Source organism: Lucilia sericata, unplaced genomic scaffold (assembly GCF_015586225.1).
Source record: "Lucilia sericata isolate MDLA Ls3-8-SP2 unplaced genomic scaffold, ASM1558622v1 Contig000014F_arrow, whole genome shotgun sequence".
Taxonomy (NCBI): Eukaryota; Metazoa; Arthropoda; class Insecta; order Diptera; family Calliphoridae; genus Lucilia; species Lucilia sericata.
Window position 1 is genome coordinate 821,809 of NW_023994053.1, and position 23,192 is coordinate 845,000.

Consider the following 23,192-nt stretch of genomic DNA (forward strand, 5'->3'; position numbering starts at 1 on the left):
TGGAAAGTGCTAATAAAAAGAGTACAATTTTCCCCCTTTCACTAAGAAATATACTTTTTCGAGAATTATGTTTATAAAATGTTCCGTATTTAAATCTATATATCACAAATAAAACTCAAACGATTCAAATCTGCATTCATTTGTTTTAGAATAATAGTATTTTCAAAAAGTACCAAACAATTTACTCGAATTTGGTCCTATATACGCCTTAGTACTCGAATTCCAAAATAATATAGCAACAGCTATGTGAGTAAATAAACTACTTCTTCAAATTTTAAAAAAATAGGCTCAATAAGTTAGAATAAAATAAAATTTCCCGTATTTTCCCTTTTTGGTACTTTTTTCCCCAATGAAATATCAAAAGTTTTATTACAATAAATATTACAGAGTTAGTCCGTAATTTAATAGGAATAATTCAATAAACCGAAAAAGTTTTCTTAATGTGCTAAAAAAAAAGTAGCATAAATACAGTTTTCTCCCTTTTACACCCAAAAAGGACTAAATTTTAAAAGAGTACGAAACAGGTGTCTCATAATTTGGGAGATGTATCCAAAATATTTATAAAAATTTTATTATGTTGATTAGTTCAAAAGTTATAAAGGGCCAAAAAAGGTACCAAAATCACCTTTGTTACACATTTTTACCCCTTAAAAGTACGAATTTCAAAAAAGTACCAGACACCCATCTACTCATTTTAAGAGTAGATACAGGTGCATTTTAAATTTTTCTTGTATCACTAATATTGTGTAAGATAATTAAGAAAACCTGTTTTACCAGTTTTTCCCCTTTTTACCCCCAAATGTACCAAAAACACATCTACTGTCAAAATTTCATGATTCTAGGTTCAGCCGTTTGGGCTGTGCGATGATGAATCAGTCAGTCAGTAACGCTACTCTTTTATATATATAGATTATTACGTTATTATAGTAATTGTTATTGACAATAAAACTATTTATTAAAAATTGATGTTACTTCTTTAATCAATGATTTGTTATAATTTTGAAATATTTAGAAAAGTTTTAAAAAATCCAACCAAACGTAAATAGAACTTCACAAACAAGAATCAATCGTTCTCACGACAATTTGATCTGCGCTCCAGAACGACCCGATTAACAAACGGCCAAAGTTTGATGTTTTTTGCCAGGGAAGAACTTCTTCCAACAATTCAAAAAATATAATTTGATGAATGAATTCGAACAGTGAAACTGTTACAACAACATAAACATAAATAAATTTTAATAAAAACACAATTTTTTTATATTTGAAAACTCTTTTTTAAGGAAATGTTATATTTTTCTTAATATTTATCTTAAAATATTATAGAATAGTTATATTATTATGAATGCGCATGTTTATGTATACAATAGTTTATTAGTTAATATAATCAATTTATTTCTGGTGAACAAAATATATTTGTTTTAAATATAGAATAAATGATATAAATCCATATTACTTAATACTTCAATTATAAATTTTAACATAAAATAAAGTGATTCTTAACAATGGAAGTTGAAGTTAAATTTTTTATAGTTAATGCATGCAAAATAACCAATTTAAATTTACAATTTTTCGTTTCTTTTAAAGAAAAATTTCACTTTTTAATAGCAATTAATAATTATGATAAAAAAGATTTTATAATTTTACTCTTAACATAACTAAAGGTTAGATATTTCTTATTTGTTTTTAGTTTTATATAAAGTGGTTTACAATATTTATATGATATTATAATGTTAAATGTTAAAGACTAAAATTAAACAATATTTTAAATAGTTGTTTATATGTATGATGTATTAAATTTTAGTTTAATATATAAAATAAATAGGATTATTTGTTTATTAATAATAATAATTTTAAATACATGTTAACATCCACTATGAAAAAGCCAATATTTTTTATTAAAAGGTTAATGTTTATATAAATTAATTACGTATGAAGCTTAATTTAGAAAAATAAAAACTAATTTTTATCAGACATAATTATACAAATATCTTTCCATATAGTAAATGCCTAAAACTACGCACACATTTATATTTTATAATATAATTCGTTAAAAAAGGAGAGGGTGTCAAGGTAGAGTACTCATAATTAGCAGGAGTATGTATACAAATTGCTTTTAAGTTTATGATTTATCATGTTTAATTTTAATCGCTAAAGTATGATTTATAAAAAAAGGCAACAAAAACTATATAATCTTAATGCTGATTTTTAGTATACTATGTATTAATGCAAAAATGGGCCAAGTAGTTTCTAGAATTTAGCCCTGCTATTTTATAATTAGTTAGTTCTTTAAGAATAAATTAAATATTACTACATTTAATAAGCAAAAATTATTATTTTTTAAATTTCTACGAAATCAGTTCATTTGTTTAACATATTTTGTTTATTTTCCATCTTTATATGAGAAAATCTATAGTAGAATGAAATTTTGATGAAATAAAGCCAAATTAAGAAAAATTTAAATTCACAAAAAAAAAAAAACAAAACGATTGAATGTACACCAAGTGAAAATGTTTTTAAAAAGCCATCATAATAGGTATCCATTAAAGTGAATTATTTGTTATTTATAATGAACACTTAAGACTAACGAAACCTTTTAAAACTGTTGAATTTATATTATATAAAAACTATCAGTTTAACTTTTATTTGCCATTTAGACAAAATTTCAAAAATTATTAGTTAATTGATGAAAATTTTTATAAATTTTTTTTGGTTGACAAAAATAAAATGTTTATTATGAGATCATTTTATTAGAAAACAACAAATATTTTTGAATGAATATGACTGCCACAACAATGCTATACATTTGCTTTGTTTATTTCGTTAATCTTGTTTTTTCTTTCTCATTTTACAATAAATACTTGAATGGTTGACTAGAAAATGTTTCTTGATTTTGATAAGGGAATTTAATTAAAGCAGTTTAATTATGAAAAAACAATTATGATGTTTAGATTTTAAAAAAAGAAATTCTATTAATATTTTCAAAATGATTATTTTTATCACAATGGTAGTTAGCAGTTTTTTTTTTCTTCTAAATATTTGGTGTGGAATTAATTTATATTTCCAAAACTGCCTAAAAGTAGGCTTTACAGGTGTTTTTTAAATTCAGTTGTTTAACTAACTGACACGTTTGTGTTAGAGTGTGTTTAGTATTAAATATTAAAAAAAAGCTTTTTTAACAAAAATAAAAAAAGCTTTTTTATTTAATTTCAACTTAATTTGAAAAAAACTTGTGCTTTTTATCCACCACAATGTTTAGCTTCTTGGTTTTGATTTGTGTTGTTAAACTTTGTTGTTGCAAAATGTTGCTTGGGCTGGTTCAATTCCTGGCCGCACTTTCTCAATGTTGCTAATGCTGCTGTTGTTATTGTATTCCAAAAGTCTTTTCTTAAACATTATCCACCTTTTGAACTTTCTGCTTAATATTCTCACGGAAATGACGATTTTCCGGATTGGCCAACACAGACTGTATAAATTCCGAGGTTTCCAGTTGCAATTGCGTAAGTCTTTTTTGCAGTAATTGATTGCGTTTAACCAATTTTATTGTTTTGATGGCTATGGAAAGTAAACCATCTGTGTTGCTGCTGCTGTTGTTGTTAGTCTGTTGTTTGGCCAAGAGTTTATCTCTCAGTAGGGGATGATTGCCTCTTTTAAGTTCTGCACTTTTCTCTGTATCCAAACTAGTCATAGAGTCTCCTTCATCGGTATCCATATCAGTATAACTACCTTCATTACCACTCATGTCACTGTTGTCTAGCTCTCTGGCATCTTCCAACTCGTCGTATTCTTCCTCCGAATCAAACTCATTGCAAGCATAGTAGTGTTTCCTAAGATTTTTGGAATGTATTTGATTTGTTTTCTTATTCGAAGTTCTTACTTTGTCATTGTCATCTTCGTATAAATCCGTTACGTCATTATCACTACTACACTCTCCTTTGTCGACTATGTTGTTGTTGACCTGCATTACTGATGAATACCTTTGAAATCTTCTTTCTTCTCCGTACAATGGTGATGTGGATGATGACGTTGTTTCTCTTTGTGATGGTGATGATAATGATGTTGAAGATGTGTTTGAATCTGATAATGATGACGATGACTGTGATGTGGAGGTGGTTGGGTTTGTTGTATTGCTGCCATATGTTGCCATTGAATCGTTTGTAAATGGCTCATTGGCCAATCTTAAATCAAATGAATTTTCTGTATCCGAATGTGTTGAAGACGTTACAGCATTGTCCGATATAAAGGAAAACTGTTGATGACGATGATTTGATGCTGCTGATAATGTGGCACTTGTTTCCATCGAGTGGTTATAGTTTGAACTGGCCGCATTATTTGTGTTGCGATAGTTACCGGTGGTATTGTTGTTTCTCTCCGTTTCATTGTGGCTATGTATTCTCAAGGAAGCAGATACTCTGGAGCCTTTAGAAACTGTAAATAGAACAAAACATAAAAAATTCATGAGTCCCAACAGAATTTAATAAACATTTTAAAATTAAATACAAAATATAATTCAAACAATTATTTCCTTTTCATACTAAAATAACAAGATTGATCATAATATTAATTTTAAAAAATAAAAAAAAAAAACACAATAAAAACTATTTATTTCTCTTGCACATGTTGCTCTCAGATGACCGTTGAATTGGGCGACAGTTGTGTACAGAGAAAACTACACATACAAGGCAAACACAATTGATGCATGATTAAAAACGTGACTTCTAACGAACGTGTTGAGTAAGCAGACGACGGACGTTTTACTCAGTTTTCTATTTTATTTCAATGTTGTTGTTGCTATTTTTATAACAGCAACAAAATACGGAAGAGAATTTAGAACTAGAAATGAAATTAGAAAAATAAATACATTTATAATTGCAAAAGTAGCAACAACATTGTATTTTTTATATACAATATTTTGTATTTTAGAAAAGTAGAACGATTATGTAAAAGTGAAATGTTTTTCTAACAAAGTGGACAATATTAATAAATATCAACATTTTATATTTTTTGGCAAATTAGCCAAAATGAAACTTATGTACCCTACATTAGTGTTGTTTAGTTATTAACAAATGTTAGAAATTAGCTGGTATCTAACCAATTGTTGAAAAACAACTTTCAATGTTTTAAGACACTTTAATATTTCTTAATAAGTCATGGGATATGAGAAATTTAAGGTGATTAAAATAGTAGAGGTTGGTTGGTTGGATGGCCATTTCTTTTATTTTTTCAAAAAATTAATGCAATTAAAGGGCTCATTACAGTCCATTGTAAAATATTTAAATATCTCCCACAACGATTTAACTTGGATGCACCTTCAAAATGGCACATGTCCAACAATGACATTTAAATATTTAAAATTTAAATGTATTCCTACATGAGACCGTTTAATTGTGCATTTTTGTTCTTAATTTTATATTTTATTTATTGTTTTTTCTTTCTTTTTTGCTCAAAAACCCCATTAGTAAGCATGAAGAAGATTTGCATAATGAACATTTGTTTTCTTTATCTTTGTTTTTAATTGCAAAAACCACAACACATGCTGTAAAAAAAATAAATTAAAAAGAAAACAAATAAATAATTAACGTTTTTTCTGTATGTTCCCATGAAATTTTTGTATGTCAATAAATCGTTCAACGTGAAAAGTACATGATTTTAAACTCACACGCTTCGTCGACAGGCGACATCAAGAAGAATTCATTGTAAATAAAATTGTTGCAATAATTAAGTCAAATATCAATTAATGAAAATTGTATGACAAAGGTTTCAATAACAACAAATTCGAAGAAAATAATACAATTTATGAATCACATGTTTGTACAATATCTGTGGTCACTAGCCATAACCGCTTAAGTCGAATTAAGAACGAATTCCAGTATGTGTGGCATCATAGCGATAAAAACTGCTGCTGAGATTTTTAAACGTTTTCTTTTCAAAATTTTAATTGAAGTGTTAGTGTGCTACTGCTTGGGTCTACAGATAACAGCATGCATTACATCACGCTCTACATTTATACTTTTGCAGGAGGAAGTGAATTATTGTTCCAAAAACCTTACTCATTGTCGTTCTAAACTAAGATTTTATTCCAACAATGAGTCAGAAAAAGAGAAAACCTTGGAGTTGTGGGAGTTGAGTACTAAATTAACACTGATACTCTTCCAAGAAATAAGAAAAACTTTGTAAATCTGTGCATAAAGTGAGACAAAGTATTCATATACATGTCTGTACATATGTATATGTAGATGTCTGTACATATGTATGTTTCAATATTTCATTCTCTAATAAATGTGATTCCAACACAAGTCGTAGTTAATCAAATGCACGTGTGTCTTGTTGTCTGGTGTCATGACACAACATTTGAAAATGTGTTTTATTTTTTTTTTCCTGTTGTGTAGTTGTAGATTTCTTCTCTGTTTTAATTGTTGTTCTTATTTATTTGTTTGTTTCGTAAGTTAATTACTTGCTGCAACTACAAAGTAAGGCAGGTAGGTAAATAAATAAATATTAAGAGTTTGAATACAGTTATGATAATAAAAAGGGAAAAATTTTAAAACGGAAATGGAGTTTAATTATTTTAAAACTATAAAATTGCTGCTGAAGATTGCCGTCACTTAAGTGTCTCCTTAGAATGCGAGAACGGAGGCATTCGTCAGTTTAAGTCCTCAAATAATCTAGAAAAAGGACAAATAAAAAATCTCTTTTGGACAAATTTTTTGACTGTCTCTTTGTTATATATGGAATGATGATTTAATTCTTCCCAGGACAAGCACATGTTAAAATAGCTAGTCAATTGGGTAATTGGTGGCTAGGGGTAACCCTAAGTGGTAGGTTAAATAGCTAGTTCGAGAGTGTCCCTCCGATCTGCTGGTTATAAATATACATATATTCTGTATCTTTATGGATAGGGAAACAGATTTATCGATTAGGTACCATATATTTTCGGGTTCTAAATCTAGAGTTATTCACTGAGACTTCGAAAGTTTGTTATTTTATAAAAAAAAAAAAAAAAAAAATTCTAAAATATTATTAAAATTGTTTAACTTAATTTTTATACATTTTAAACAAAATATTGTTTGAATTTAAAAAATTCTAATAATTCGTCTTGACTTAATTACATAATACAATCAAGCTATTATTCTATAAGTTCATTTTATCCTAGCCATAATCCTTGCTAAAATGAACAGCAGCAAGTACATGACTTTATACAATCTATCATTTCCATTTATTACTTTCAGAGTTTTTCTGTAATTTGAAACGGATTTTATAAAGAAAAATATGTAAATTAATATTCTTTCATGACATTACGCATTCACTTTTTGCAACTGGTTTCATAACGTTACTGACGTTGCAACGTTTATACTTAATTGTCCATATCTTTAATGTTAGTTTTTGTGTGTGTGTTATCTGTCTGTGTCTGTATTGTTGACTGCCTGCCTGTCTATTTCATGTGATCTTTAATTGAAGTGTAAATGCACATATGTATTAATTTACATGTGTGCGTGTGTTTTTGTTTATAAATAAATTAAGGCACATGTCAGTGCTACATGACGTATACGTAACGAAATTGTTCATACTCAAAATGTAAGGAGAGAAAACACCACAATCTAACAACAAACTAATACTCTCTATCTACATACATACATACATACATACACATATGTATAAGGTACGTATGTATGTATGTATATTTTTTCGCTTTTAACTTTATCATTTGCATTTTAATCGTACTTTGATAAGTAATTTATATTCACGTATATGATTTCGTATGCACGAGTTTAACAAAATTTAATGTTCATTTTAACCGGCCTATATTTGTTATTTTTTTTATCGCTGTGATTATTGTTGTTTAAGTTATAAATCTAAATATTAGTAACACGTTGTTGGAAACGCATGCCTTGATTTTTTTATTTCAAAAGCAAGAAAACAAGTAAATACTGCTTTTAGCAAACGTGAAATTGTGCATGAGTATTGCGTTGAAAGGGAGAAAGAGGGTGATAGCAGGTATTTGGAATTTTGAAATATTATTAACCAAAAAGAGTACTTTTTTGCAACTGAAAAGTACTTTTTGGATCTTTTCAATAAAGCAATTTTCGTATTCGAAGATTTAATTTTTTTCCTAGACTATGGACTAGTTGTTGACTTGTTAATAATCTATATACTATACGTTAACTAGTGGAATATTCGTTGACTAATCAATAGACTTTGAACTAATCGTTGACTAGTTAATAGTCTATTGTTTGTAGATCAATCCATTGACTAGTCAAAGACCTAATCTATGGACTTTTCTATGAACTAGTCAATTAACTAGGGCATGAACTAGTCTATGACCAAATGGCCTTTCTATTAACTACTCTGACTTAAAAAGTACCATTGTACTGTGATTTCCAACCTAGAATGGTCTTGTACTCACCATAATTTACAATATTCGATAGTGCCTGATTTAGTTGATGTGAACCTTGTCCACTTCGTCTTATATTTGTGGTGGCAATGGTACGTGTTTGACGTTTTTTCCCTGAGCATATTGTTGGTGCCATAGCAATGGGTTTAGTGAGTTGAGTTTTATTGCAGGGATTTTGAATCAAATGAATCTGTAAATAAAAAAGAAAAGCAAATATAAATAAGAAAGTTAAATTTTAAACAGATTTATTATAATGCACAGACACCAATACAAAAGTTAATAAGTTTATTTATGCTTAAAAGATTTCACAAGAAATCACATTATATATTTTTCTTTTTATTTGTATTTATTGGGTAGAAAATATACAAAAATCCTGTTGAGTGCTGTGAAACTCCCACAACCACAAAGACTGAAAAAGTCAAGGGGAAGTGCAAAATCAAAACAAATGAATTTAGGTCTGGTTAAAAAGAGGTACACACAACAACAACACATAACTGGGGAGAAACTCCAGCAATAAGTATTTTTCAATAACCAAACAGCAAACAGCTCGTTAGTATTTTTTTGTTTATAATATCGTAAATATTTTCAACACGCATTATTCGTTTGCGTGTGCCAGCAATAGTAGACAATGAGTCGTTTATTTATTTTTTTTTTCTATATAATTTTAGCAGGCTGGAAAAAACGATTTTTTTTTTGCTTTAGTTGTTGATTATTATGAAGAGTGTATGTGTGTGTGTTATTATAAAAAAATACCTCAGACAACACAAAATCAGCAAAAAACAAAAAAACTCAAGTACTGTGAAAAAAAAATATGAACAAAACTGTTTGGCACGTGTACGCTCTTTCCGGTTGTTAACACTCTGGCTGTAGAAAGAAGCCTTTTAAAATGAAATTACGAAAGGAGAAAGAAGAAAAATTAAATACCACCCCTCAGATGATGATTAACTAAATATGAATGTATGTTTGTAACAACATTGTCGTTGTCATCATTATCAACAATAACATCCTTGGGTTGGCAAATTTTCACTTTATCTTAGATGACACATGCATGCATTTCAAATGGAATTTAATAAATTACAAATTAAATAAATTTATTCCAAAAAACGTTACTTATAGATTGTGTTGAAAATTTAATGTTTTTTTACAAAAAACAACACAAAGAAAATAAGTAAACAAAAAATTTAATCTTATCAAATACATTTGGTACATTTTTAATTTTAAACATTTTCAATAAAATGAGTCAAACCTTACCTTACTACTCTTGAGATATAAAATATAAACATTTGACGGACCCAGAAAGTATAAATTGATTTTGTTACCTCTCTATTTTGTTTTCAAATGTTTTAGGGCATTAAACAAACTGAGTCCGTTTAAAAATAGAAAACAGTTAACCAGTATATTCCAAAGTTACAGATGTGCTTAGAAAATCTTATTTAAAATAATATTCTAGTTTTATCGAATCCTATTGAATGTCTTGAAGGTTTATTATGAAATTAAACACCATACAAACAAAAAAAAAAAAAAAAAAAATTAATTAAAACAATTAAAAAAAATATCGCTTTTTCAATCAAACTACTTGGTCCCAACAAAAAAGTACGCCATTTACACTTTGTTGCTGTCTATTAAAATTATAACTTTTATGATTTAGATCTTTATTTAGCGTGTGTATCTAATTACTGATACGATAGGCATTAATAAAGAAATTAATGTTGTTATATCTTTTTTTTACACACGTCTAACACAAAATTCCCTAAACCTAACTGTGTTTATCATTTTTAAACAATTAAATAACAAATTATAAAAGTTTCCGAATATAAATACAAATTTAATACATTTAAAAGATCCTAAGAAATGAGTAACCTATCTCTGTCTGTAAACATAAAATTTATTTGTTAATTAAAAGTTAGAAATAATCTACTACACGTGTTTCATTTTATATTAAACATATGAAGTAAATTATCACGCAGACAGGCGCGGATTAACTGGGAAGAAAAATAAAAAATTTCCTCTCCTAAACCGCAAACTCAGTGGCCAATTTGTAACACAAATCTTTAGCAAATTTAAGCTTTTTCTATCAAGTATTGGTGACAAATTATTGAAATTAATATCACAATCTTAATACGCCTCTGGTTCACAATTTACATAGGCCCCCTTAAAAATTATTAAAACACATACAAAAAAAGCTAAATGTGCAAAAAATCTAGAAAAGCAAAATGTGTAACTTGATAGTTTCTCCCCAACAAAAGAAGTACACAAGAAAAAGAACGTAATACTTTACTTACAGCAACTAACTGCGTAAAAAAAAACTTAACAAAAAATTAACAAGACAAGCTTTTTAAGTATTATAATGGATTTTTGTCTGAGACGATATGAAAACATGAAACAAAAACATTTAAATATTAAGTTTAACTTAAATTGTGTACTTTAGTACATTTCATTTAGCATTAGGTTGGTCTGAAAAATTCAGTAATTTAGTACTTTTATATAGTCTAGTCTATAGTCTAGTCTATAGTCTAGTCTATAGTCTAGTCTATAGTCTAGTCTATAGTCTAGTCTATAGTCTAGTCTATAGTCTAGTCTATAGTCTAGTCTATAGTCTAGTCTATAGTCTAGTCTATAGTCTAGTCTATAGTCTAGTCTATAGTCTAGTCTATAGTCTAGTCTATAGTCTAGTCTATAGTCTAGTCTATAGTCTAGTCTATAGTCTAGTCTATAGTCTAGTCTATAGTACCCGCAAGGATATCCTCAGGAGAGGATAACGGGTGTAACGACCCCGCGGTCCCTGATGTTATGCAGATGTATGAAAGCATCCATCGTACATACTGCTCCCAAAACCCAGGCGCGACGGTTCCCAGATTGGGCGGCTTCCTGGTCGGCGTCTGAACCCATGTTAGGGACGGCCGAACACTTCACTCCTGGCGGAAGGTCTAAAACGCAAAACCTTTACTTTATCGAAATGTCAAATAATCAATTAACAACTACTGCACAGGAATTAATAACTCCAGTGCCGGCGGCTTTGAAGGGTGTGCAAGCGGGCCCTCAGGCGTCGATATCCTGCGACCGTAATGCTGTTTTGGAAGACTTGGCTAAGACTGCAGATAATGTTACAAGTCCACCTGAAAGCACAAGCGAGGTTAACACAAAGCCCATAAGTGATGAGGAAAATAAGGAGTCTCCTCAGCCGGAGAACTCAAATAGAGTTACAGAAAATGTCAACCAATTAGATAAAATTGTTGAACTTAGAAAGGCCGAGGAAGAAACCTTTAAGCAGTTAGGCGAAAAACTTACCATTGCCTTTAAAGTGGCATATAAAGCTAATAATATTCACAAACCTGTACGTAACAATCTTATTTGTGCTTTTGCACTATATCATGAATTGAAAGAACAAAGAAACGAACTGTCTGCGATCATGTCCAGCGTGAAACCCATGAAATTGGTAAACACAGCAACAACACAGACAGACCACATCAATACAACGAGAACGGAAGAGATCCCACCAGAATCCCCAGTACAAGATAGGAAAAGGAAGAAAGCAAAAAATAACTCGACTATTGCAACACTACAGGCTAGTGCAGAGATAAAACTTCATACACAGGAAGAAAACACACGAGAAATACCTACACAGGAAGTACCTACACAAGAAGTACCTGACCCCACAATCGGCCAAAAAAGAGATGATTGGACGGTAGTCAAAAAACAAAAGGAAAAGAAGAAAAAAACAAAAAAACGAAGTATAATTCATGACAAAGGAGAAGCACTAGCAATAAAAACTGTTTCATCCGAATCCTATGCTGATGTTATTAAAGAAATGAAGAGGACAATAAACCCTACGGAAATTGGAGTCCAGATAAATGGTATAAGACGTACTAAAGCAGGCGAGCTACTTCTCAAGCTGAGCAAAGGAGAAGGCCAGGCAGAAAAGCTCAAGAACGCAATAAGCCAATCTCTAGGAAAAGATATCACGGTTAGAACTGTTACAAACAACCGGATGATAGACATACGAGACATGGACGAGGCAACCGACGAACCTGAACTACTGAAAGCTCTTCAGGATGCTACGAAGAGCGTGGACACAAATGTCTTTAAAGTTTTAAACACAAGGGAATCCTATGGTCGGACTAAACAGGCCCTTGTTCAACTACCAGAACATCTTGCATCGACCCTTATAGAGCGTAGTAAGATTAAAATAGGCTGGGTAATGTGCAGAGTTAGAGTTAAAGCTAGAGTTTTAAAATGCTTTAAATGCCTGGAACAAGGCCATATTGCCACCCAATGCCAAGGAGAGGATAGATCTGACCTGTGCAGAAAATGCAGTAAGCCAGGCCATAAATTTAAGGAATGTACCGGAGAGCTAAATTGTACACTTTGCCAAGAAGCTGGTGCAATAAATACCCAGCATTATCTAGGCAGCAATATATGCGTAAAAAATCGAAAAGGAACAACATGCCTATAAGATTTCTCCAAATAAACTTAGGAAGAGGTAGAGAAGCTCAAGACTTGTTGATGCAAAAGGCGGCAGAATCTGATATAGACATACTATTAATAAGCGAACCATATAAGAATTTACCAACACAATCATGGTACGAAGACAAAAGCCATGGTGCTGCTATTATGATAAGGAACGGTTCCCTTAACATAAGGAACGTATGTGAAGAGTACTTTGGGTTTGTTTATGTAACAGTGAATAAACTTCGCATCTACAGCGTTTATATACCACCAAGTGTAGAATTCCCCTCGTTTGTAAACATAATCCAAAACATGGAAAATTCTATTAGTACAGCGCAACACGATGTTATAATCGGAAGAGATTTCAATAGCAAATCACCGGAATGGAACTCATCTATTCTCGACAATAGAGGAGCAACACTATGCGAGATGAGAGCCAGCCAAGGTCTAACTGTTTTCAATAATGGACACAAATTTACGTTTAGAAGGGGAAATGGTGGGAGCATCATCGACATTACCTTCGGAACAACGAGTCTGTGCCACGAGTACATGAATTGGACGGTTTTAAAGGATTTAACCTTAAGCGACCATCAATATATTACGTTCAGTATCTACGATAGACGCAAAGAAACACCACAATACGCGGACTTGCCGAAATGGAACGTTAGGAAACTAGATGCAGAAAAACTTACACAGTTCTTATGTTTGTGCAAAGAAAGAAGTGTAAACACACAAATGGAAAACGAAACGCCTTCTAACGCCGTTAGAAATCTCAACGTGATATTGAGAAAGGCGTGTAACATATGTATGCCAAAATCGAAGAACTTTAACAATAAAACACCAGTGTACTGGTGGAGTGACGACATTCAAAAATTGAGAAAAAAGTGCAATGCAACTCGCAGAGCTGCAACTCGAAACTACGGAAACGAGTTCCTAAAAAATAATTTTAAGAAAGCCCGCAAAACACTCAAAAAAGCTATCAGAGATAGTAAAAAAAGGTGTTGGCAAGAATTGTGCTCTGAAATTGATGCAGACCCGTGGGGAAAACCATACAAGATTGTAATGAAAAAATTTGGAGCCATAAAACCAATCCCAGGAGTAAAAGAAGAGAACTGGGCAAAAAAAATAGTTGAAAGCCTATTCCCTATAAATGAGGAAGAAGGTGAATCTAGTGATACTAGAATAACATCAGGCGATTACATAAATCTGACTATAGATGAAGTAAAAAATGCCTGCGCAAGTCTGAAAAATAACAAAAGCCCTGGACCCGATGGTGTCCCGAACGAATTGCTCCAAGTCATAGGTAACCTTTGGCCCGAGTTAATACTAAATGCTTTTAATATATGTTTAAGATATGGTTTCTTTCCGGAAAAATGAAAGATTCAAAAACTCGTTCTATTACGAAAAGGAGACAAACCTCTTGACCAACCTAGCTCATACAGACCACTTTGTATGCTATATACAACGGGAAAGCTCTTCGAAAGAATAATCCTTAACAGACTGGAAAAGAGAATAGTAGAATTGGGCGGCTTATCCCCAAGCCAATATGGTTTTCGAAAAGGCAGAAGTACTGTAGACGCTATTTGGGAAGTCGTAAATATAGCAGCAAATGCTAAAACAACAAAACAATATTGCGCGATCATAACGTTAGATGTCCGAAACGCGTTTAACAGTGTAAAATGGAAAGAAGTCAAGTATGCTTTTAAAAACAAAGGTTTGAGCGGCTATCTGTATAATATAATAGACAACTACCTCGAATATAGAACACTGATTTATGAAACAACAAACGGTTTAAAGAAACATAAGATAACGGTTGGAGTACCACAGGGGTCAGTACTAGGACCATTCCTTTGGAATGTTATGTACGATGGACTCTTAAATATGGAACTGCAGAATGGAGCAAAATTAATTGGTTATGCTGATGATATTGCTCTTGTCATTACACAACCATCTACGGAATTGTTGCAAATAGTAGGAAATGACAGCCTAAGACGATGCAACTTCTGGCTGGAAAACAAAGGCTTAGAGCTGGCTGCGGCCAAAACAGAAGCTATACTCGTGACAAATAGAAGAAAATTTATCCTACCAAAACTTCGTCTGCAAAACACAGAAATTCGGTTTAAAAGAAATTTATGTTACCTAGGAGTGCAATTAGACGACAGGCTAAGTTATTCCCAACACATTAAAAATATAAGAAATAAAGCGCTAAGAACGGCTACATCGCTCAGTCGAATTATGCCAAACGTAGGAGGACCTAAACCACAAACTAGGAAGTTGATAAACAGCGTAGTACACTCGCAGCTTCTATATGCTGCGCCTACTTTTGCCCAAGCATTGAAGATTAAATGTAGAATAAAAGAACTCGAGAAGCCACAGAGAATAACTGCTCTAAGGGTAATATCGGCCTACCGAACCGTCTCTACAGCATCGGCATTAGTACTTGCTGGTATACCACCAATCGACCTATTAGTCCATGAAAGGGAGGAAATATACACACAAACGAAGCAATTAGAATATTTAAACAATACAACGTCAAACGCAACCATGCTAAAGGAGATACGGAAGAATGCAAGAACTAATCTTATAAATAAATGGCAAGAAAGATGGAATCAAGATGAAAGGGGAAGGTGGACTCATCTGTTAATACCCAACATAAAAGTATGGCTCGAAAGAAAACATGGAAATCTGAGCTTCTACATAACACAAGCATTTACAAATCATGGAAATTTTAATCAATATTTACACAAATTTAAGATAAAAACTTCTCCACTATGTGAAACATGTGAAAACGATGAAGACACAGCAAGACATATGCTCTTTAAATGTAAAAAGTGGGATGCACAAAGAGAACAATGGAACAACTCAATGAATGAAGTTGTAACAGAGAATAACTTATTACAAGTAATGCTCAGTTCACAAGAGTTGTGGACACGCTGTGAGAAATACATCAGCACAATTTTTAAGCTGAAAAACTCCGAACCTCCTAGATAGGGGGATGTAGGAAAGTAAAAAAAAAAATGTCGCAGATAAAAAATCTATCATATAACCAGTCAACCTGAAGAAATGCCACAGTAGTACCAGGTTGTTCTGGAGGAGATCTCGTGGGGCCACTAGATGATAGCGCGCTATCACTACGTCCATTAATAAAAAAAAAAAAAAAAGTCTAGTCTATAGTCTAGTCTATAGTCTAGTCTATAGTCTAGTCTATAGTCTAGTCTATAGTCTAGTCTATAGTCTAGTCTATAGTCTAGTCTATAGTCTAGTCTATAGTCTAGTCTATAGTCTAGTCTATAGTCTAGTCTATAGTCTAGTCTATAGTCTAGTCTATAGTCTAGTCTATAGTCTAGTCTATAGTCTAGTCTATAGTCTAGTCTAGTCTAGTCTATAGTCTAGTCTATAGTCTAGTCTATAGTCTAGTCTATAGTCTAGTCTATAGTCTAGTCTATAGTCTAGTCTATAGTCTAGTCTATAGTCTAGTCTATAGTCTAGTCTATAGTCTAGTCTATAGTCTAGTCTATAGTCTAGTCTATAGTCTAGTCTATAGTCTAGTCTATAGTCTAGTCTATAGTCTAGTCTATAGTCTAGTCTATAGTCTAGTCTATAGTCTAGTCTATAGTCTAGTCTATAGTCTAGTCTATAGTCTAGTCTATAGTCTAGTCTATAGTCTAGTCTATAGTCTAGTCTATAGTCTAGTCTATAGTCTAGTCTATAGTCTAGTCTATAGTCTAGTCTATAGTCTAGTCTATAGTCTAGTCTATAGTCTAGTCTATAGTCTAGTCTACAGTCTAGTCTATAGTCTAGTCTATAGTCTAGTCTATAGTCTAGTCTATAGTCTAGTCTATAGTCTAGTCTATAGTCTAGTCTATAGTCTAGTCTATAGTCTAGTCTATAGTCTAGTCTATAGTCTAGTCTATAGTCTAGTCTATAGTCTCGTCTATAGTTAGTCTATAGTCTAGTTATAGTCTAGTCTATAGTCTAGTCTATAGTTAGTCATAGTCTAGTCTATAGTCTAGTCTATAGTCTAGTCTATAGTCTAGTCTATAGTCTAGTCTATAGTCTAGTCTATAGTCTAGTCTATAGTCTAGTCTATAGTCTAGTCTATAGTCTAGTCTATAGTCTAGTCTATAGTCTAGTCTATAGTCTAGTCTATAGTCTAGTTATAGTCTAGTCTATAGTCTAGTCTATAGTCTAGTCTATCGTCTAGTCTATAGTCTAGTCTATAGTCTGTCTATAGTCTAGTCTACTAGTCTAGTCTATAGTCTAGTCTATAGTCTAGTCTATAGTCTCGTATAGTTAGTCTATAGTCTAGTCTATAGTCTAGTCTATAGTCTAGTCTATAGTCTAGTTATAGTCTAGTCTATAGTCTAGTCTATAGTCTAGTCTATAGTCTAGTCTATAGTCTAGTCTATAGTCTAGTCTATAGTCTAGTCTATAGTCTAGTCTATAGTCTAGTCTATAGTCTAGTCTATAGTCTAGTCTATAGTCTAGTCTATAGTCTAGTCTATAGTCTAGTCTATAGTCTAGTCTATAGTCTAGTCTATCTCTAGTCTATAGTCTAGTCTATAGTCTAGTCTATAGTCTAGTCTATAGTCTAGTCTATAGTCTAGTCTATAGTCTAGTCTATAGTCTAGTCTATAGTCTTGTCTATAGTCTAGTCTATAGTCTAGTCTATAGTCTAGTCTATAGTCTAGTCTATAGTCTAGTCTATAGTCTAGTCTATAGTCTAATCTATAGTCTAGTCTATAGTCTAGTCTATAGTCTAGTCTATAGTCTAGTCTATAGTCTAGTCTATAGTCTAGTCTATAGTCTAGTCTATAGTCTAGTCTATAGTCTAGCCTATAGTCTAGTCTATAGTCTAGTCTATAGTCTAGTCTATAGTCTAGTCTATAGTCTAGTCTATAGTCTAGTCTATAGTCTAGTCTATAGTCTAGTCTATAGTCTAGTCTATAGTCTAGTCTATAATCTAGTCTATAGTCTAGTCTATAGTCTAGTCTATAGTCTAGTCTATAGTCTAGTCTATAGTCTAGTCTATAGTCTAATCTATAGTCTAGTCTATAGTCTAGTCTATAGTCTAGTCTATAGTCTAGTCTATAGTCTAGTCTATAGTATAGTCTATATTCTAGTCTATAGTCTAGTCTATAGTCTAGTCTATAGTCTAGTCTATAGTCTAGTCTATAGTCTAGTCTAGTCTATAGTCTAGTCTATAGTCTAGTCTATAGTCTAGTCTATAGTCTAGTCTATAGTCTAGTCTATAGTCTAGTCTATAGTCTAGTCTATAGTCTAGTCTATAGTCTAGTCTATAGTCTAGTCTAGTCTAGTCTATAGTCTAGTCTATAGTCTAGTCTATAGTCTAGTCTATAGTCTAGTCTATAGTCTAGTCTATAGTCTAGTCTATAGTCTAGTCTATAGTCTAGTCTATAGTCTAGTCTATAGTCTAGTCTATAGTCTAGTCTATAGTCTAGTCTATAGTCTAGTCTATAGTCTAGTCTATAGTCTAGTCTATAGTCTAGTCATAGTCTATCTATAGTCTAGTCTATAGTCTAGTATATAGTCTAGTCTATAGTCTAGTCTATAGTCTAGTCTATAGTCTAGTCTATAGTCTAGTCTATAGTCTAGTCTATAGTCTAGTCTATAGTCTAGTCTATAGTCTAGTCTATAGTCTAGTCTATAGTCTAGTCTATAGTCTAGTCTATAGTCTAGTCTATAGTCTAGTCTATAGTCTAGTCTATAGTCTATAGTCTAGTCTATAGGTCTAGTCTATAGTCTAGTCTATAGTCTAGTCTATAGTCTAGTCTATAGTCTAGTCTATAGTCTAGTCTATAGTCTAGTCTATAGTCTAGTCTATAGTCTAGTCCTATAGTCTAGTCTATAGTCTAGTCTATAGTCTAGTCTAGTCTAGTCTAGTCTATAGTCTAGTCTATAGTCTAGTCTATAGTCTAGTCTATAGTCTAGTCTATAGTCTAGTCTAGTCTATAGTCTAGTCTAGTAGTCTAGTCTATATGGTCGAGTCTAGTTTAGTCTATGGTCTAGTCTATAGTCTAGTCTATAGTCTAGTCTATAGTCTAGTCTATAGTCTAGTCTATAGTCTAGTCTATAGTCTAGTCTATAGTCTAGTCTATAGTCTTGTCTTTAGTCTTGTCTAGTCTGTATTCTAGTATATAGTCAAGCGAAGAATTAATTTAGTACTTTAAAAACAATTTTAAAATTTCAATTTTCCATGCCGGGTGGGAAACCTTAACAAATTTAATTTTAGGGGCGTTCACATTCCATATAGTGGAAAACCTTAAGTACAAACCTAAATTTGTTTAGAGCATAAGTATAAAGATTAAATAAATTGTTAATAAAATATACATATATAAAAGAACATAAAAAAGCCTAAACAAAGCAACAAAAATGCAAATTCACACTATTACTCGTACTCATTCATTCACACAAATACTCTAACTCATACTAACAAACACACTTGTTATACAAAATAATGGCCGAGTAATAAATAAACAACACTTTTGAATCGTTTACACGTGGAGGAAATGACCCAAATATTGACAGAATGTTATACACATATACATACTCACATACATACATATGTATTAATAAATAGATACAAATACATAAATGCGTAACATTGGATATTTTTTTAAGTCAATATACTTATCGATAAAGTCTGAACTGTATGTGTGTAGGTTTGTCAAATCTAATGGTTAAATGTTTGACTTGACAAAACCATAAAATAAAATACAGTTTTTGTTGGCTTCTATTCTCCTTAAGGAAGATATATAAATGTGTAAAAGAAGCATAATAAAATGTTAATTCCTTGAATTTCTAAAGGATATTTTATCCTTTCTGTTTCTTACTTACTTATTGATTGATTGTAATTTTTTTTTAATACTTAAGTATATATGTGTGTGCAAATATTTGTGTATGTGTGTAAATTCACGTGTCTGCACAAATATATACAACCCTGCAGTTTAAAGTTGCGATCCCGAAGTAGTGATCCGGAATCCGTTGGGTACGGTTTTTGCTATAGATATGTTTAAGAAGATACTTTTCTTCTTTGTCCTAGGGATACATAAGTGACTAAAGACTAGCTATCTGTCATACAAAGAGCACCATCCTTGGAGTTAAATATTATGGGAAAATTGTGTCTAAAAGAGACTCATTGCCTGTTTAGTTAACTGCCGGGTACCTACTGTGTTTTCAAACATTTTATTTTATACATTCACCAAACTAGTAGAAAAACCAACACATGCCGATTTTTTATTGCTTTTATTGCAAAAAAAAAAAATAAGAAGCGAAAAAATAAACAACAAAACAAAAACTGAAAAAAGGAAATTGTATTAACATTATAAACGAAACTTGTTTCTTTATTTTCTAATTTATTTATTGAATTAAATTAATAAATTATACAGTCAAAATTAATAAAAATTAAAATATGCACACACACTCAGCTTAAAGCAGCTTGAGAAACAGCTAAAAATAATAATAATTTATTATAAACAAATGAATGATTTTTTAACTTCAAATTTCATTAAAGTTGGCAAATGAATTTATTAATTAGTTTACAAGGATATTTTTAATAAATTTAGACGTTGAAATAACGAAAATTAATATTCATAATCTTTTTTTTGGGAAAATATGGACAAAATTTTTAATACAAAGAAATGGAAAGGTAAGTGAACAAATATTTATAAAATATGTGTATATTACTAATACATTCTCACCACTTAGATTTTTAATAGCAGAGTTTCCGCTGTATTATTTCGATATTTAAATGTTGTTGAAAATATTCATTCATAAATTTTTTAAAATAACAGAGTAGTTTTGTTTTTCACTTTATTAATTAAGTTTTTTTATTTATTTATCATAATTTGTTTTATTTTTAGAACGTTTTGTTGATAAATATATTTTTTTGTTTAAATAAAACTTGTTTTTTTATAATTTATTAAATACTAACACTCAGGTGTTTCAATAATTGAAAACAATATTCTAAAAATAAATTTAGAATTTATTTATTTTTAATTAAAGCTGTTGTTGTGTCAATACACTTTTACTAACTGACTGTAGCAATTTGCACTCAAATTACTTTCTGCTAAAAAAAAAGCGAACAAACAAAATCGTTTACAATTCCTAAAACGTTACAAAACTGCAATTATATCAAGAAAACGATAAAGTTCAGTGGTTACTTGAACACACGATTTCACTTGGGCAACTGTAAAAGGATTTCAGATTTTACTTTTTCTATTCTTCCTTTTCCTTCTTAAGAGTAAAATGAGCTTTTTTTCTCATCCCCAAAACAGTTCCATTACTTGCTAAATTTGCTCTAATTATTTGTTACAAACGTAGTAATGTGGAATATTTTATATTACTCTCATTGTAACACATTCTATCTCACTCTTGTCGTACTCTTGTTTGAGAGTGTAGCTGCACTACTAAAATGCACACGTTTCTATGACGTCAGTTAAGACTGGCAGCAAAAAGTAACAAATGTTACATAACGTAACCTTCAATTAATTTGTTTTTGTATTTGCAAATATATTTAAATAGGTTTAAGTTTATGCAGTAACCATTTATAGGAAAACTTCATAAGTTAAAATTTAAGATTTTTAAATTGAGTTTTTCCCATCAGTTTTCGTTAACAGCTTTTCTTAATAACTGATATTTTATGGTATAAATAGACATTTAAAACCATTTAATTGGAAACTGCTATTTTTAAATTTATTACAGTTTTCTGGCAAATAATACCTAAATGTTAATAAAATATTTAACTATTTATAAGATGCAAGAACATACACACGTACATATATATGTATGTATGTAAATGTAACACTTTCATGCAAGTGTTTATATTTTGGAACATGTCAATTAAATATCGAAATCTCTGGCAAATGAATGAAAAAATATTGAAAGCTTAAAAGTAATCACTCATGATGGGGTGGCACAAATTGCTTAAATCTGACGTAAATTTATGAAAATGAAATTTATTTTAAAAATAAACAAATATTGCAATTAAGTTGTTTATATTGATTAATAGCAACAGCAAATAAAAAATTACTTAAATAATTTCTAAAAGAATATGCAAATGTAATGATGCTTGAAATATAAATTAAATTTTTATTAATGCGATTTTGAAAAAAAAAACTAAGTTTAATTGTTTCTAGAATATTTTATTATTCATGTTATGTACTCGTTTTGGCAATGGAAAGTTTAAAAATAATTTTAAAAACAATTTCTTTCGAAATGGTTCTACACAAAAAAAAGTTTCCACTTAAATACTATGAACTGTTTCCATTGAATAAGGATAATAATATTTATGAATAATTTCATAAATGTTATGAATAGTTTCTTATTTATTTATTCAAATAATATTGGGAAACCTTGACTTAAATCGTTCAAATTTTATTTTTTATTTGTTAAAAAATTTTTCTTTCACAGAAAATTTTAAGAAAATTATTTAAATTTTCATTTTACTTTTATATTTGTTCAAAAATGTTTGCAATTTTTTTCTTATTTCAGATTTTGTTTTTCAACATTTTGAAAAAGTTTGCAAATTATTATTAATATTGCAAATTTTTAAAGAAATATTAAAAAATATCCTAATGTTCAAATAGCATACTATTTATGAACTTTTCATATTCTGAATGAAAAAACAGATTGGGTAAAATACCATCTTCGATTCATATTATTTACTACAAAATTTATTTTAGTTATGATTATGTATATTTTGTACTATAAAAACAGTGACTTTTAAAATAGTTTCATTCGAATCGAATTACAAATAGTGGAAATTTTTATATGAAAAAAAAAACGATTGCTTAATAAATTTGAATTATTCAAATATAATAATTTTAAAAATATTGTATAAAAAATAATTGTTTTACATTAAATGTAGATTTAACATAAATAAATAAGTAATGTTTTTTATTACTGGGAATCTCATGACTCATTGAGTGATAGATAGGTATGTAAGCATGGACCTAGTTAACACACCTTAAGTATGAGTACGGATTAAAGTGCTTAAGTATATAAATGTGTTTGTTTACTCGTGCATATATCGTAAATTGAATGCAAACCAGAAAATAATCCGACAGTTCGGAGTAACAAATTTGTTATTAGAATTGCTTACATTTACAATCACACTTCAAATCGAAAACGAATTGATATTAAGATTATTTAGACATATCTAAAGAAACAATTGACTTTCCGCTAGATTACTTGGAACATATAAAGTAACCAATTGATTTATTTTAGCATTACGAAGACCAAATCTCTAACTAAACATAAATAATTAGACATTTGGGAAAAAAGAGTAATGCATTGACTTTAAAACTGTTGGGTACCAACTACAACACTCACATCT

The 23,192-nt window shown here is 30.4% G+C and overlaps 1 protein-coding gene across 6 annotated transcripts in view; it reads right to left on the reverse strand.

Annotated features, from left to right (window-relative positions):
• Positions 1 to 2,431: 2,431 nt before the first annotated feature.
• Positions 2,432 to 23,192, reverse strand: part of LOC119604591 (suppressor protein SRP40) — a 142,200-nt gene continuing 121,439 nt past the window's right edge. For 5 of the 6 annotated variants that reach the window (XM_037957324.1, XM_037957333.1, XM_037957341.1 and 2 more), the window contains 2 exons: positions 8,402 to 8,579; positions 2,432 to 4,425 (listed from right to left, as the gene is read on the reverse strand). In XM_037957324.1, the coding sequence (XP_037813252.1) occupies positions 3,386 to 4,425; positions 8,402 to 8,579 (1,218 nt within the window). In that variant the 3' untranslated portion in view covers positions 2,432 to 3,385. Of the gene's footprint in view, positions 4,426 to 8,401; positions 8,580 to 20,556; positions 20,803 to 23,192 lie in introns of those variants that run through there. The other variant, XM_037957365.1, reaches the window with a different exon arrangement.